Source organism: Vipera berus, assembly GCF_964194415.1.
Source record: "Vipera berus genome assembly, chromosome: 2".
NCBI classification, from domain to species: Eukaryota; Metazoa; Chordata; class Lepidosauria; order Squamata; family Viperidae; genus Vipera; species Vipera berus.
The window spans coordinates 140828949-140847365 of NC_138203.1; the positions used below are offsets into that span (position 1 = coordinate 140828949).

At 43.3% G+C, this 18417-nt stretch overlaps 1 protein-coding gene across 3 annotated transcripts in view; it reads right to left on the bottom strand.

The window, feature by feature from the left end:
- Nucleotides 1-8791: 8791 nt before the first annotated feature.
- Nucleotides 8792-18417, bottom strand: part of CSAD (cysteine sulfinic acid decarboxylase) — a 51647-nt gene continuing 42021 nt past the window's right edge. For all 3 annotated transcript variants that reach the window (XM_081317256.1, XM_081317254.1, XM_081317255.1), the window contains exons 14-15: nt 10963-11052; nt 8792-9287 (exon numbers count right to left, since the gene is read on the bottom strand). In XM_081317256.1, the coding sequence (XP_081173382.1) occupies nt 9114-9287; nt 10963-11052 (264 nt within the window). In that variant the 3' untranslated portion in view covers nt 8792-9113. The remainder of the gene's footprint in view (nt 9288-10962; nt 11053-18417) is intronic.

The following is an 18417-nucleotide window of genomic DNA, read 5'->3' on the forward strand; positions in this document are numbered from 1 at the left end:
CGCCCAAATGGCCCTGCTGCGAAAGAGTGGGGTGGAAAGAGAGTCAGGAGAGACGGCAGCGGTGTGTTTCAAAGAGGGGAGCCCAACGAAGTTGCAGCAGGTGGAAAAATGGCTGAACGGCCCTGCCGTGAAAGAGTGGGGTGGAAAGAGAGGCAGGCGAGATGGCAGCGGTGTGTTTGGAAGAGGGGAGCCTGAGGAAGGCACAGCAGCTGGAAAAACGCCCGAACGGCCCTGCCGCAAAAGAGTGGGGTGGAAAGAGAGTCTGGGGTGGAAAGAGAGGCAGGCGAGATGGCAGCGGTGTGTTTGGAAGAGGGGAGCCCAAAGAAGTTGCAGCTGGTGGAAAAACGCCCAAACAGCCCTGCTGCGAATGATTGGGGTGGGGAGGGAGTTGGGCGAGTTGGCAGCAGCCCTTTTTCCACCTGCTGCGCCTTCCTCGGGCTCCCCTCCTGTGAAAACGCTGCTGCCATCTCTCATGCCTTTCATTATTTTTTATGACGATGAGGGAATTGCAGGAAAAAGAGAGGGCCGGCAAGCTCGAGGCTTGCAGGAGGGAGGAGCCGTGCGAATGGATGGCTGGAGAGAAGCCGAGCAGGCAAACTTAAACAATGAAAGCAGAAGAGAGGAAGAGAAACAGCGGGGGAGGGGGGAAGCGCCCCGTTTCATCTGGCACAAACTCTGTGCTCAAGCCGGAATGGGGAAGGGGAGGAGGAGGAGGAAGTGCCAGCCAAACTCTTTGGGAGAGGGGGCGCAGGATGGAGAGGAAGGCAGCTTGCCTTGGAGAGGGAGGGAGGAGCCCTCCTCTTCTGCCTTTTGTTCACTCTTTCTCTGCCCTATTCCCCTCGCTGCTGCTCCTCCCTTCCTCCTCCTCCCCCCCCAAGTAAACTGCATGCAAAAATCCCACAAAAACCCACAACTCGTGCAGCAAGCTGAGATAGGCAAGTCCGAGCAGCAGCCTCGGAAGATTTGTTGCAGCAGCTCCTTCTCCCCGTCAGCCTCTTCCTCCGCTCCCTCGGAGCAGTCTTTTCCAAGGGGAGGAAAAGCCAGGACGGCAGAGCCGTCCATACCAGAGCTGGATGGGGGCAGGGCCGGTGCATGTCTCGCCTTAGGGCGGCTCTACTCTTCAATGAAGCCCCCTGTTGTGCATATGTGTGTGCACGCGCACATGCGCGCGCACATTTTGCGGCTCCCTGGGGATTTTTTTCTGAGGGAACCGGTTCCAAGTGGCTCTTTCAGTGTTTCAGGTTGCCGACCCCTGCAATAGAAAATATAAATGTGGGATTCAAACAGGATGAGACTACATATAAGGAAATTTTAAGTCTAGAAAGGAATGTATGGCAATTAAAGCCATATAATATTTTAAAAGAAGAAAAGATTGTACAAACTTGGTTTCAGTATGGGCAATTACAGGCAAGATGGAAAGAGGACCAGAAAGCTGGCTTTTCGATGACTGATGAAAATTTGGTAAAACAAATTAGAGATCAAGGTCAAGCACATATTAAAAGGATATATAATGCATTGATAGAAATTGACTCAGAAACGGAACTTGTTAAAGATTGTATGATAAAGTGGGCCCAGAATTTTCAAGAAGTTATAACAATGGACACTTGGGAAAAGATCTGGGTTAGAAATGTAAAATTTACACAGGCCCAAAATTTAAGAGAGAATTTTTATAAAATGTTTTATAGGTGGCACTTAGACCCTAAAAAATTAGCAAGTATGTATCCGAACTGCCAGCCCAAATGTTGGAGGTGTGGTTGTGAGGATGCAACATATTTTCATATATGGTGGACTTGTAAAAAGCCTTTTGGATTAAAATTTGGTGGAATATGCAAAAGATATTTAAGAAAAGGATAAAGTTTTCTCCGCAATTGTTTTTATTGGGTATTATTACAGATACTACTGTTATAGACACTAAGTTGATGTTGCATCTAATTACGGTGGCAAGACTTTTAGTTGCGCAATACTGGAAGAAGGAGGAATTGCCGACTATAGAAGAGTGGACTTTGAAAGTTTCCAACTTGGCGGAAATGGCAAAGATTTCGGCATATTTGAAAGATCAATCGCAACAGAGATATATTGTGGAATGGAGAAGATGGATTGAATATATTCAGAATAAATATGGGACTAAAAAGTATCATTTAGCATTTGAATAAGTAGTGGATTTTTATGATGTATGATTAGTTATTTGTTACTTTATTAATATTATGACTATGGAGAGTTAAAGTCCGATAGAACTTAATGTTTTATTTTTGTTGTTACTATATTTTAGTTTATGTTTGTATTATTATACCCTGTATTCAGCTCTGGGAAGTCGGGGAGGGGGGAGGGGAGGGGAGGGGAGGGTTGGGGAGAGGGGAGGGGGAGGAGGGAGTTCATTGTATTTAAAAATTGTAAAACTTTTCAATAAAAAAAATAGATGTATCGAGGTCCTTAAATTATTATCCAATGGATTCAAAATAAAATCTTTCTCCTTAGATTTAATCTCTTCCTCAAGATCTTTACGTTTTTGCATTTGCTTGCGCCTATAAGCATTATTCATATAAATCAAGACCCCTCTCATGTAAGCTTTACTAGCATCCCAAACCATTCCCATCGATGTACCTTTATGCATATTTATAACAAAAAATTCTTTCACATGTTCTCTACATTTCTGCAAGAACACCTCATTTGTAAATAAGTTTTTATTCAATCTCCAGAATCTTCTATTACCATCTTCAGCAAAAAAAACTCCAACCAAACAGGACTATGATCCGACAATGTCCTAGGAAAAATCTTAACGTTCTTAACCCTAGAGAAAAGATCAGTAGTAATCAAAATAAAATCAATCCTAGAAAAAGATTTGTGTCTATCAGAAAAAAAAGTAAAATCTCTGTCCTTCATATTCCTTTCCCACCATACATCTCTTAGCTCCAGATCCTCCTTCAAATCAAAAAAGGCTTTGGGCAGTTTCGAATAATTAGAAGGACTTTTAAAAGATCCCTTCTTATCTTCAGATGAGTCCAAAACTCCATTCCAGTCCCCAGTGCTTTTTTTGTAAAAGAAAAAGGTACCGGAACTTACACATGTCATACAACCCACCTTGCCTATGCTACAAGGTTCCATCCAAAAAAAGGTGCCGGAACTCTGTTCTGAGCATTCTATGAGAAAAAAAGCCCTGCCAGTCCCCCATCATAATTTTTTTTAAATTTTAATTCCATTTATATCCCGCCCTTCTCCGAAGACTCAGGGCGGCTTACAAGCTTAGCAGTAGCCTTCATTCTATGTATATGCCTGCTTATTAGGGCTTTCGCCCCCCCCCCAAGCGGCATTATTACAAAGTCAGCTTAATTGCCCCCAACAATCTGGGTCCTCATTTTACCTACCTCGGAAGGATGGAAGGCTGAGTCAACCTTGAGCCTGGTGGGATGCGAACCTGCACTAATTGCAGGCAGCTGGTGTTACTTAAGGAGGCATTAGCCCACTGCGCCACCAAGGCTCAGTGACAGATTTGTAATCCAATTCGATTAGTCTTTGATGTAAAAATTTAAAAACCTTTTGCTGTTGTTGATTTGGAGCATATAATCCAATAAGAAGAACTTTCTTTCCTTGTAACATCAATTCAATACTAACATATCTCCCTTGTTTATCCGATTCAATTAATCTAGCCAAAAAATCTTTTCTTACATAGATGACCACTCCAGCCTTCTTGTCCGGAGCAAAAGCTGCAAAATGTGTTCCCAACTGGGAATTAGCCAAATACTTTTGGTCCTTTAATGTAATATGAGTCTCTTGTAAGCAAACAATGTCATTTTTATGTTGTTTCAAATAGTAAAATACTTTCTTTCTTTTCTGTGGTGAGTTTAAGCCATTAACATTCCATGTCAGGAACTTCACCATTTCTGGTGACCAGGAGCCTTTGGAACATGGCCTGAAGATCACCTGTTGCTCTCTTCGGGTGTGCTCCTCCCACAGGCTCTGAAACAGCCGCATCTTGCATAGTTAGACCAGATACAAGTTTCTGTTTTTGCTCTTTTTCCTTACGCTTGTATGCAGCCCTAGTCATCCTCTGATCTTTCGGGTCCTCCTTTAATGCCAAACTCTGCTCCATAATCTCAGCCTGCCACATCTCCTCAAGAGGCAATGATATTGCCCCTTCACTCAGTTGTTTATCTTCTTGTCTTACTTCTGTTCTTTTAACTCGAGGAAACGGTGGTGAGCCTGCTTTAAGGACCTTAGTATAAAAATCTTTAGCTTTTAAAATTGTATTCAACCTATACCTCGTCCCTGCATAATTCACCACAATTCCAATGGGTATTTCCCATCTAAACTGAATTTGTCGCTTCTTAAGCTCGTCAGACAGAAAGGTGAAGTCTTTCCTTTTTCTAAGAATTTTTGGGGGTATCTCCTTTAAAATTATAATATCTTGGCCTGCAATTTGGAATCTTTCCCAGTAAAAAGCCTGGATGATTGCGTTTCTAGTTGATCTCCTGGAGAAGTAAATCACTACATCTCTAGGTAAAATTTTCTGTCTGGCAATCCAGGAATTAACCCTAAATGTCTTATCCATATCTTTAACTAATTCTTCAGGTTCATATTTCAAGACAGGAGCCACTGCTTGCGCCACTTCCCATTCCAAATCTTCTTTAGGGTTCTCTTTCAAACCTCTTATATGCAATGCAAACTCCATGTCTCTATATTGTGAAATGGTGACTTCATCTTCTGTTCTGTCAATTTTAACCTCTACTCTGTCTGCTTTCTGTTCAGCACTGATAATTTTATTTTCCAAATTCTCAACATACTCCATAACTGAATCCACACGAACATCCAGACGTTCAATGTGTGCAGCCAAGCCCTGAAATGCAAGCACTATATCCTCCCTCATCTGCTTGTTTTGATTAACAAATTCTTCCTTTGTTTCCTTTATTTCTTGCTGTAATACTTGCGTTGATTGCATCACAACTTGCTGAATGTCTGCCAGTGTAAATGCAGGTGGTGGGGGGGAAGGTGGTTGTGCTGTAGGTTTCATTGTAGTTTGCCCTGCAGCTTGTGGTACAGGTGAAGAAATTGCACTTTTAAAAATTGTAGGGCCTCCCCCACGCCTTGCAGCCATCTCTTAGGTTTCGATTTCCTCTTTCTTCTAGCAGAATCAAAGTTCCAAAAAAAAGAAAAAGAAAAAAAGGGGGAAGGGAGAAAAAATAAAAGTTTTCCTCCCAAAGTTCCTTATCCTTTAGTAAAAAAAAAAGGCAAACTCTCAAATACACAAAATCCGGTACTGGTTAGAATCAATTGCAAATTGTATCTCATGCTATGTTGCAAAATATAGCAACTTTCCAAGGCTGTCAGTTCATACAAGAAAGCAACATTCCAGCACCATTTTTACTCCATTTCCATCAGCTTAAAACTTGAAGAAGATAATGAATCTGAGTTAAAGTTAAAATCCAACTTGAAAATTCAAATCCTCCTGTTTCGCTTTGCCTGCTTCTCAAAGAAAAAATACTCACAGTCCTGTCTAAGCAGCAGATGTAGTTGTCGCATCTAGTTCCACTCCTTTAAGGAACGAAAGCGTCCTGGGAGCGGAGAAAGCCTGGGCTCCAAGGGAGCTCACCCCATTAACCCCCAAAGTAGTTGAGGAATTCACAGGGAGCTCTACCTCTACCCAGACAGGCTCGTCTCTCCCTCTTCTCCTGAGGGGGAGACTTCGGCACCACGGGACAGCTGATTTTCGCTGTCTCCAAGCGCTCTAATGCTTCCCAAGGTCGGGCGGCTTCTGAAACGCCGCCATTTAGCGCGGCAGCGCTACCGGAAGTCCAAGAACCCAAATTTTGATCATGTCATTGTAGGGATGCTTGCAGTGGTCACAAGTGTAACGACTAGTCATAAGTCAGGTTTTCAGTGCAGTTGTAAGTGAATGGTTGTTAAATGGTTGTAAGTGAAGGGCTAGCTGTACTCACTGCAGCGCATGTTAACTCTGGACAAAAGTAAACTAGTTCTTTCAGTTTAAGGCTTAAACTTTTAATTTAGATTGTAGTTTAAATAAATGTCCATGCCTTGTTGATCATGATTTTAAAATTCACTTTAATGATTCATTGCATACATTATATTGGCTGTAGGGTTTCTGTCCTGTTTATTGTCTTTGCTTCTGTAAATTCTAGATCCGTGTTTATCCTATGTTTGTTTTTACACTTTTTAAGAATAAAAGGGATCATTTAATATCTCAAGCAAAACAACATTTTAAAAAATAGAAATGATTTAATGCTGTTTGGAGGCAGAGACTCTACTGTTTCTAACGCTGCCATGTATAAAATGGTGACATTTTATAAAAGCAGTACATTTAAATACATAGGAAGGTAAGTAAAATGCGCATATATTCTTGCTCTGCTAACCCTTTACAACAGCATCAATCATTTTTCTTTCTTTCTGCTCCTCTTCAGGATGAGAACGGCTACTGAAACATATACCAGATACCCGTGAGAAAGCACTGAGATGAAGCCAGAATTAATAATCACTAGGAAGTTACAATTTCCTGAATGCTACCAATTGTGAATTGCAAAATTTTAAGCTACTAGCTGGCAGCAAAGAGATTGAGTAGTCTGTAGCTATTTGCTGCTACTTAGTAATGTTGGATTTTGGAGTCCACATCTGATAGTCTTAGGCCAGGGGTCGGCAACCCAAAAAAGGAAGAGAGCCACTGGGAACCGGTTCCATCACACACACATAAAAGTGGGAGCCGCATGCGTGCGTCCATGCACGCGCATGCGCAAAAAAACGTCTTGCGCATGCGCAAAACGGTTTTTCTTGCGCATGCGCGGACGCCCACGGTTGCCACCTTCCTGTGTGTGTGATGGAACTGGTTCCCAGTGGCAGCGGCGCCGCCGCCTTCGGCAGCCTGTAAACGTGCCGCGGCAGCTCTCCCAAAGAGAGGAGGGCGGCGGCCTGCAAACGGGCCGCGGCGGCTTTCCTCCTCTTTGGGGGAGCTGCCGCGGCACGTTTGCAGGCTGCCGAAGGCGGCAGCTCTGTAGGCGGGCCGCGGCAGCTGTTGCGGCCTATGGGCGCGACATTCGGCAGGGCCCCTCTTCGCAGCACGGCGCGAGGCCCTCACCCCCCACGGACACGCCCTCCTCGCCACGGGAGCCACCCCCGCCATCCTCGCACACCACTAGCGCAGGCCCACCTCGTCTTGGGGGCCTGCCCTCCGCACGCCGGCTGCATCCTCCGATCGACCGACGCCGCCAGGGAGACTGCCCGGTGTCGGGCTCGACACGCCCGACACCCGGCGAGGCCGCGGAGGGACTCACCGGGTCCCGTGACCAGCTGCCGGCATCTGTATGCAGCCCCCACATTACTGCGGCCTTCCACCGAGCCGGGGAAGAGCGCGGCCGCCGGGACGACCCAGCAGCCACCGGCGCCTCTCTCGATGCCCCAGCAGCCACCGGGGCCTTCCGGCAGGCCGGGGAACAGCCGTGGAAACGCGCAGCCGGCTGACATGACCCAGCGCCGACGCAGTGGGCCGAGGAAGAGCGCAGGAGTGGGGCAGGAGCGAGCGTGCCTGTCCTGCTCCTTTTCTCTTCCAAGCGGCGCTGAGATCTCGCTTTCCCCCCCTCTTCCTCCCTCTCTCGTGCTTTACATACACACACACACACACGCACGCACACACAAAAGCACAGAGTTCCCCTTCCCCCTTGTACAGGAATGAAAGGCCCTCCGAAGGAAGCCCGGCCTCTTCACCGGACCGATCAGCTGAGGAGGTTTTTGCAAGCGGGAGACGGGCAGAGCAAGATAGCCAGAGACTCTTCAGACGGCGCCGTCTTTTTCTTCCCCTCCAGCTGAGTCTGGCGGCCGGGAACTCTGCTTCCCCTGTTTGGCGGAGCGGACTCGCTCGCTCCGAGGCGAAGTGGCGTCAGAGCCAGGCTTCAGCAGCCTGCGCGGCAAGGAATACCCTGTGTGGCCGCGGCTCTCGGGGAAGCCCTGGCTGTCCGCTTCCTCGCTCCACGCTGCCATTCGGGGCCCACGCGTTCCCCGGGCAAATCGCGGCGCCCAGCAGGCGAGGAAACACGCCCGCTCCAGTCGGCCCCCCTTCCCTCAGGAGACGCGAAGCAAGTGACCGCCCGGAGCGCGGGCTCTCCGGGAGCCGCCTCTGCTGCCCCAGTCCTTGCGGTTCCCGCTTGCTCGGTAGGGATCTTTCCCGGGACTGGCTTTTCCCTCTTAGCCAGACATTGTGGAACCGCTTTCCTCCTCCTCCTCTTCTCCAAAAAGGCCTGTTGGAAAACTGCACAGAGCAGAAGCGGCAGCCAGGAGCCCACCATCTCTCCTCTCCCGCTCGCTCTCGCCAGAGCGGAGCAGCCCTGGAGCAGCCCTGGAGCAGCCCTGGTGAGCCAAAGAGACGAAAGGCCCCGAGCGATAGGAAGGGGATCTCTGCCCTAGAGCGGGGGGGGGGAGGAAAGGCCCGATCGCTTTGTGTTACCTGCCATGAAACCAGTCCTTGCAGGCGTCGCACTCGATCATGAAGCGGGTTACGTCGTAGGGCAGCCAGGCAGCGGAAAGAAGCAGGCAGGCAGGGCGCCGAGGTACGGAGACCTGCCGATGTTTGGGGAGGTTTGGGGAGGTGCGCGCGCACCTCCCCAAACCTCCCCAAACTTCGGCAGGTCTCCGGACGGCGGCGGCTTGGGAGAGGTGCGCGCGCACCACTGCCCGTTCGAAGAGGTGCGCGCGCACCGGGCGGCTGGGAGCCGCAGGAGACGGCTCAAAGAGCCGCATGCGGCTCCGGAGCCGCAGGTTGCCGACCTGTGTCTTAGGCTTTCCTTGTTTTTTTGCAGAAGGCAGTGAAGAAATTAAAGCATTACATTTGATTTAATTTTAGAATACACCCACAATTACAGAAATAGATAACAATGGGGGAGGGGGGAAAGTACTGTTACATCTTCACAACGTGTTTGTAAAATGGTTTAATAGCAGCAAACACACCATGCTAGTGGCAGCTACTCATGAGTCCCTGTGCATGCTTGGAGAAGTCTAGCTTCCAAGCCATTTCAACAGTAGTGTATGATGATTGGAAGTAAGGTGGTGTCTGCTTCTGAATCACATACGTAACTCTTCCAATCTGTATTGTACAGCTAAGCACAACTTTGACACACGATCTAAAGATCTCTGCCAAGCCTCTCGATTTCATCAAGGAAGAAATCCAGGTCATCTCTGGTGACTGCTGGATTGGTGACCACCTGGCGGAAAAAGTTCACCTTTTTACCAAGTGGCTGATAGCCCACCATCATGGAACCTTTCTTCATCATCCGCTCTTTAATAAGTGGAGCTACCTATTCAAGGAAAAACAAATAAAACCTCTCAGAAACTGGTTGTATGTACAGTATACGGTATAAAATATTCCCCACCACACCTTTTATTTTCTTTTATTGACCTTGTAATACCTTGCATTGGGGTGAAGTTGGGGCAACTGAATGAAGCTGAGCATTTACTGGCCGGGTGCCCTTCCTGATGCATAGGCGGAGTTCACAGCAGATATTTTCTCTTTGTACCCAGAGAGAGAAATATCTGTCACCAGCTATGATCGAACTCACAGCCTCCTGATTGTGGGGTGAGAGCTCCACCTCTAGGCCACCATGTTGCTCATATTCCCCCCTCCTACTTAATGAAATTTTGTTCACAGACAAGTTCTAAAAATGGCTTTCAAATGTGGAATCAAATCAGGTACTTGTGTGCAATTTTTTACCAATGATGGCTACTTAGGCTTCCCTCTTGATGTACATGGTAAATGTTTATATGAAAATCTGTCAAAACCATATCTCAAAGATTCATTTATTCTTCACGACCTTTCCCCATATTACCCTTGAGCCAATAAACTCCTAACCCAAGTCAAAACTTCTTAATTGTGGCTCGGGCAACACGCATTCACATTAGCCTGATAAAAAAAATCATCTTTGGAATTAATGGTAAATGATATCTCATAAACCACCATAAATAAAAACAGCAGGTAGTCCTTGACTTAATGACCACAACTGCCCCCAAAATGTATGTTGCTAAGTGAGACCTTTGTTAAATGAGTTTTGCCCCATTTTATGACTTCTCTTGCCACCGTTAAGTGAATCACTGCAGTTGATAAGTTAGTAACCTGGTTGTTAAGTGAATCCGGCTTCCCTGTTGACTTTGCTTGTCAGAAGGATCGCAAAAGAGGATCACATTGACCCCAGGACACTGCAACGGTCATAAATATGACTCCATTGCCAAGCATCCAAATTCTGATCACCTGATCTTGGGGATGCTGCAAGGGTTGTAAGTGTGAAATAGGGTCCTAAGTCACTTTTTCCCCAGTGCCCTTGTAACTTTGAATGGCCACTAAGCGAATGGCTATAAGTCAAGGATTAAGGATTACCTATATCCTCAACTGACTGGAGCCAAATTGGATTTGGAATGCTAACCCCTCCTTCACGTTCCACGCTCCTCTCATCCACTCCTCTTACCCCTGATTGAGCATGCTGTGGAAACAAGGCCAGTGACCAATGGGTGCTGCTGATCCCTCCAGATTTCCTTAGTCTGCGTCCTCTTCCGACACTGGGAAACTGAGCATTACAGAAGCAGTTCCTAACCTTGGATTGCATGTGGGTTTAAGCTATAAACCCACCATAACAAGCCAGAATAGCCAAACAGCCAGCTGTTAGAGATAATTGGACTTCTAGCCCCATAACACTGATGGACATAAGGCATCATAACACAAATGGGCCACGTTTTGCCTTGTCTTTCTTTTCCGTGGGGCCCAAAGGCAGGAATTAGCCATTCCTATATCGACTGCCGCTTTATGATTAGGCAAGCAACAAATGTGCTCATGTCCATTCATCCTGAAAGAGCTTTCCTCATTTCTAATGAATGCTGGATCCAGAAATGTGTGAACTCTGCTTTGCACTTATTTTACAACCCAGGAGCCTCCAGAGGGATTTTCCTGCTCTCATTTCCTATTCCAAAGAGGCCAAAACTTACCTTCTCCAGTTTCACCCAGTAATCAGTGCGGCCTTCCTGCCCTTGCAGACTGGGAGGTACATACCAAAAACAGAGATTGATGAATTCTGGCTGAAAAAGAAAAAAAGAAAAGAAAAGAAATAAGAAACCCTAAAAGGGAAGCATGTGAAATGATGTTTCTTCTCTGTAACCTTTGTGCAGTAGGAAGCAACTTTCTTTTTTTTTAAATAAATCTTTATTTACATTTCGTGTTAAAAACACACCATACACCGACAAAGACAAAAAAAACATTTACAATATACAAAAAACAAAGAAATCAAAAAATTGAAAACCATTTCAAAAATTTCACATTATATCTACTTCTAAACTAACAATTATATTCCACTCATTAAGTCTCTTATAACCATCCAACTCCAAAGCTTATTCATTAACAAAGACTATATCACTTCATTTTTGACCATCCTCCAAGCCACCCTCATTTCTTTAATCTTTTATCCATCCAAATATACCATTTATTCCATGATAGAAATGCTGGTGTCTCTTCTTTACCCTTCAACTTCTTGGTCAATGTGTCTGCTTCTGCACAATCAAGTATTCTCCTAATTATAACTTCATCCGGCGGGGTATGATTTGAAGTCCAAAATTGAGCATACCCCATCCTTGCCGCCGTTAAGATATGTAAAACCAAATACCATATATCCTTCTTAATATTTCCAGGCCTGGAGCCAAGCAGATACGTCTCTGGTTTAAGATCAACTAAACACCCTGTGATTTCCTCTATCCATTTTTGGATCCTCATCGAATATCTAACCACTTCCGGACATGTCCACCATAAGTGATAGTATGTGCCAATCCCTTTACCACACTTCCAACAATCGGCCGACAATCCGGGGAACATTTTGGAAAGTCTAGCCGGAGGGAGATGCCATCTATAAAGCATTTTGTATATGTTCTCCTTATATGACGTGGAAACCACCAGCCTCATATTAGTCCACCAAATCTCTTCCCATTTCTCAAGTGGAAGTGCATAACCAAAATTCTTCCCCCAGGCAATCATCGCATCTTTTACCACCTCCTCCCCTACTACCCTAGTTAGCAGCAATTTATAACACTTAGATATCATCCCTTTCTCCAGACCCAGCAGAATCTTATCTAATTCCTGCAGATTCAGATAAATACCCCTTCCTTCCTTATCCTTCTTATACCTTGACTGGATCTGCAGGTAGGCCCACCACTCCAATTGAAACCCTTGCTGAGCCAGATCTTGTCGTGTTTTGGGTTCTCCCCTGCTATCTAAAAGTTCTTTGTAAGTTGGTCTTCTTCCCTTCTTGAGTAGGGTCGGATGGGTCAAGGCTTTCAAAGTTGGTAACCAACACGGAATTTGCGCATAGTACTTAGCCCTTGTCTTATCCCAATTCCAAATCAGTATATCCCTTATGTAGTGGCGAGTAAACTGTTTGCTTGGAGGAGTACCTTCCCGTCAAAGAACTGCATGCCATCCCTGCAGCAAATCAAATCCTTCCAAACTCAACAATCGATTATTCCTTAAACTTATCCATTCCTTGCCCCAAACTAAGAGGGCAGCCTGATAGTAAAGTTCCCAGTTCGGTAGGCCAAGGCCCCCTCTTTCCTTAATTTCTTGCATCATTTTTTTCCCAATCCTGGGCCGTTTCCCCTGCCATACGAATCTAGAAACTACCCCCTCTAACTCTTAAAAATTTCAGCGAAAGTTTAACTGGTGCTGTCTGAAAAAGAAAATTCCATTGGTAAGGGGGAGTAGAGTGAGGAGTAGATGGATGATGAAGGATACGGTTTTTGTACAAAAAATTAAACAAGAGATGAGTCTGGTTTTTTTAGAAAATAGGACGGAAGGGATGCCCCTACGAATAGTTTTGGATACAGCTAAAGCTTATTTGAGAGGCTTGATAATAAAACAGATGGCAGTTAAACGTAGAAAGTAGGAGGAAAGTAGGAGGGAAATTGTTGAGCAACTTACTAAGGCAGAGAAGGCTCTCCAGGTAAACCCATAGAAAGTGTATGGGAAGGAGCAGGTGGATTTTTGGAGGCATAAACTCAGCCTTGTGGACCAAGAGAAAATAGCACGTCAAATTAGGGTGGCGAGGCAGAACTATTTTGAATATGCCAATAAAACAGGGAGATGGCTTAGCTATAGAATAAGGAAAGAGAAGGAAAGTAGAAGAATTGAGCAGTTAGAGGATAAGAGGGGGACACTGATAGGGGATAAAGAAGGGATAGAAAAGATAGCGATTGAGTTTTTTACAGAATTATATCAGGAAGAAAAGGTTCCTGAGGAGAGGATTAAACAATACCTGACAGAGTCAGACCTTCCTAAGTTATTTCCTAATGAGAAAGAGGCCTTAGATCAGGAGATAACAATAGCAGAAATTGAAAAAGCGGTCAGACAAACAGAAATGTCAAAAAACTCCAGGCACTGACGGAATTCCTGCAGAATTGTATAAGGTATTAGTGGAAGCGTTGGGAAAACATATGAAAGATTTATTTAATGAAATTTTGGATGAGGCTATAGTCCCGCAAACTTGGTTGGAGGCAAATATTAGTTTGATTCCTAAGGATGATTAACCTTCGAAGCATATAAAAAATTATAGGCCAATATCCCTTCTTAATTCAGACTATAAAATATTTGCAACAATAATTGCAGATAGATTAAAATTTACTTAAACCAATTCATACATACAGACCAGAATGGGTTCCTTCCCACTAGACAAATAAAAGATACAGAATTATATTAAATGTTCTGGAGTATTATGAAAGCCGACCAGATAAACAATTAGCTTTAATATTTATCGATGCTCTAAATGCATTTGATAGGGTTAATTGGGATTTCCTGATGTGTCAGTTGGAACATATGGAGTTTGGGGCTAAATTCTGTAATATGATTAAAGCAATATATATTAAGCAGGAAGCGAGATTGTTGATAAATAGGAATTTAATTGACAAATTTGATATCTGTAAGGGCACTAGGCAGGGTTGTCCACTCTCCCCACTCTTATTTATCCTAACCTTAGAACCTCTATTGAGAATAATAAGGAAAGATGAGGAGATTACTGGGCTTCAGATAAGAGACCAAATTTATAAACTGCAGGCGTTTGCAGATGATATGGTCTTCGTTTTGGAAAACCCTCTGGAATCCAGCACGGAATTACTAAAAAGGATTGAGGAATTTGGAAACGTGGCTGGTCTACAAGTAAATAAAGATAAGACAAATATATTGACGAAAAATCTTTCAAATAGAAGTAAACAGATGTTAGAGGACACTACAGGGTTTAAAATCATGAAGAAGGTGAAATATTTAGGAATCTGGTTGACGGGAAGATGTTCAAGTATTAGGGAGGATAATTATTCTAAATTACTGATACAAACAAAAATGGACCTGGGAAAATGGGGTAGGATACAGTTGTCATTATTAGGAAGGGTAGCCACGGTGAAATCTTATGTTTTGCCGAAATGGAATTTTCTTTTTCGGAAGCAACTTTCTTATGGCAGTGATACACTGTCAGTAAAGAAACTGGAATGAAGGTAAAGGTAAATGTTCCCCCGCACATGTGTGCTAGTCGTTTCCAACTCTAGGGGCCGGTGCTCATCTCCGTTTCAAAGCCGAAGAGCCAGCGTTTGTCTGAGGATGTCTTCCGTGGTCATGTGGCCGGCATGACTAGATGCCAAAGGTGCACGGAACGCTGTTACCTTCCCACCGTAGTGGTCCCTATTTTTCTACTTGCATTTTTACGTGCTTTCGAACTGCTAGGTTGGCAGAAGCTGGGAAGAGTAACAGGCGCTCACTCTGTTACGCAGCACTCAGGATTCGACCCACCAAACTGCCGACCTTCTGATCGACAAGCTCAGTGTCCTAACCCACTGAGCCACCGCGTCCCTTAGTGATACACTGTCAGTAAAGAAACTGGAATACAGAACCATAAAATGGTTTATTTGGTTTTAATCTAGCCTGATGTATGAACCCAACCATTGTTTGTAATTCATAGTTGATGTCACCTATGTCAACTTACGATCTCCATGCAAATATCCTAGCTCTCTCCCCTCCCCCCACCACTTTGAAGGGACCCAAAGCTCCTCAAGATTGCATTACTGGGAGGCAGAGCCAGCTGTCAAATGGAATGGCTGTGTTGAGACGCCGCTCCGAATGAGCGTGCCGATCTCACAGCTGTTTCTCTGTTCCTGGTGGGTTTTTTAAAAGCCCCAGATCTCTCGGAGGGAGATTAGAAGCAGAGGCGACCAGCTGAGCAGCTCAGGACGGCGGTTCGAGCTGCAGAAAGCAGGAAAGCCTAGGAGAGAGCCGGGTGAAGGAGACGGCCCATTATGGCGGCCGTGAAGAAATGACAGCTGTCAAAAATAGCGGTGAGCTAGCGGGACAGCAATTCATCTAACTTGGCAGAAGATACACTCAGCGAACTCTTGTAAGTGTTCCGGATGGTGAAATCTTTCCGAAGAATTTCACAGCAGAGAAGATAAGAGGAGAGGCCCCAGAGCAAAAGGGGAATTCATCTCCCCTGTCAGATAACGGTGAGAAGGAGACGGGGGAAAAAGAGATCTGACCTTAAAGCAACAGGCTGTAAGGACTGGAGATCATGTGTGGTTTCTCTTTCTGGCTCTTGCAGTAAAGCCAAGAAAGAGTTTAACAAAAAACAAAATAAACTTGAAGAGTGACAATGCGGACTGAGCTGAGAGAGCGGACATCTTGAAGAAAAACTAACGACCAATTAGCATCAAAGGAGGGAAGAGTGATACTCATAACTTAAGAAGTGAACTATTTGTTTCAAAAAGTTTCTAAAACAAAAGGGATAAATGGTAATTGTTTTGAGAATTTAGACCAATAAGAATTAATTGAATATAATCTATGGTATGATTGATTTGGAGGAGACTAATTAGGAACAAAAAGTTGAATGTTTAAGGAGGGAGAGAAAATCTATTTCTCCCCTTGTTGTATATAATAATATTCATAACTGAACTGACTGTGAAATCTGGTTTTTATTGTTAAAGAATTGAATAATATTGGTTATATTATTGTTACATGTTTCTATATAGAAAAGTTAGGACTGTTTGGAATATAGATATTTGAAATTGATTAATAATGATTATTATGTTTTAGTGTAATAGGTGTAATAGGTTGGATATTGTGTTAGCAACAAAATCTAGCATTGTTAAGATAGTGATTATAACCTTGGAAGAACGATAAACTTTCCAGGTGTGGTGGAGGGAAAGACAAAGATTGTTTATAAGTGGGAGGGTTGGCTGACGTCATTTAGAAAGATGACAAGCATTCCAAATCTCATGAGAGTTGGGACTGGAAGAAGGCAGATGACCCAAGCCTCATCAGCAGAATTAAGCCCAGCAGGGCAAAGATCTATAGAGGAGATGATGCCGCGGAAGAGAGCAAGCTCACTTAAAGACATACAAGCAATATTACAAGAGATTATGTTGAGAAATCATGAGGATTTAAAAAGAGAAATAGGTGAAATAAGGAATGATACTGGAGAACTCAAAGAGAGGATGGGAGCAATGGATGGAAAATTTGAATGTTTTCACAACAGCAAATATTGAAAAATGAACAGAAATTATTAGAAATGGAGGATAGAATGAATAAGGAGGAAAGAAGAGTAGATGAAATGAATGAAAAACTTTTGCAAGCAAATAAAGTTAGAAAAAAACCATTATACTGCTTGAAACTGAGAAAGCAGACCACTATTTACGTTTCCAAAACATGAAGGAAGAGAAGGGGGAGGACCTCCCAGAAATGATGATGGACTTGCTAGCAAGGGCCCTAGGGACAGGGAAAGATGAGATGGCAAATGAGATTGATGAAATATATAGATTCACACAAATTATGCGAGAAGAAATTACTTACCCAAGAAGGTACATATCAGATTTGTGAAGAAATCAGTTAGGGATGAGATTTTGCACAAAACAAGGGACGATCCAATAGAATATAGAGGTAAACAACTAATTGTCCTCAAACAAGTCCCTAGGAGGGTAAGAGATCTGAGAAGGCCCTACCAACATATTACATCAAAATTAATAAGACAAAACATTAATTTTAGGTGGCTGATGCTGGAAGGGATTGTGGTGACCTGGCAAGAAAAGAGATATAGGTTAGATTCGATTGATAAAGCAGAAGAGTTTTTCCAGCAGCATCTAGGCAATGAAGATGAACTAGAAGAAAGAGAGTTAAGAGAAGGGAACAATGCAGAGAGATATAATAGAAAGATACAGGAATCACAAGACAAAGAACAGGAAACAGAGAGAAGAGGAAAAAATGAGAATGCACCATGACAACAATGATGAGTGTAGACACAAAGAAGTTAACGAAGATAGACCGACAAGGGCAACAAGATCAAAACAGAGGCAGTAATATAGAAATATTAACAGTATTATCATTAAATGTGAATGTATTTTAACTTTTAATTTTCCCTGTAAACCGCCCTGAGTCCTACGGGAATAGGGCGGTATATAAATTTAAATAAATAAATAAAAATAAATAAATAAATAAACTCCCCAGCTAAGAGAAATATAATTTTGAATAAGCTCAGTAAGAAAAATTCAGATATAACAATTCTACAAGAAACACATATAAAGACTCAAGATCAGGATTTATTAAACTACCTTAAGTTAGGAATTAAATTTGTATCGCTTTCACAGCAGAAGAAAGGAGGAATTGTGATATACGCTAAAGAAAGAATCCCAGCAAGACAAATTTATCGAGATGAGGAAGGTAGAATATTGATTATTGAAATTTCCTTGAACAAAAAAAAGGTCGCCCTGGTAGGAATTTATGCCCCCAATGAAAAACGAAGACAATTTTATAAGAAATTGCACAAGGTTATTGCTGATATGGATTATGAGAATATTTGTATAATTGGCGATTTTAATGCAATTACAGACAGAGAATTAGATTATAAAAGTGAGGAAGTTAGGAAACGAACCAGGAGAATATTATCCGGTACTTTTTTTAAAATGGTGGAGGAATTAAAGATTCAAGATAGTTGGAGGGAGAGAAATTTGAATGAAAAGCAATTTACATACTATTCAGGCGGCATCAATCGTGGTCTAGAATTGATATGGTCTGGACAACGAAAGAATTAAATTCAGATATTGATGATATAATAATAGATATTAATACTTGGGCAATCATAATCCCATTGTAATTAAATGGAAAGAACAGAAGACAACAACAAGGAGGTGGACTCTTAAAAAGGCAATCCTAATCCAAACAGAATTTAAACATAAGATGGAGGAACAAATGCAGACATTCTTCCAGATAAACAAGAAAGAGGAGACTAGCACTCAAAATTTATGGGATACGGCCAAAGCAGTTATGAGAGGAACTGCAATTGTGTATATGGCCAATGAATATAAAAAGAAAAGGCAATATCGAAAAAGTTTAGAGGATGAACATAAAAAATTAGAATTAGAACTACAAAAAAA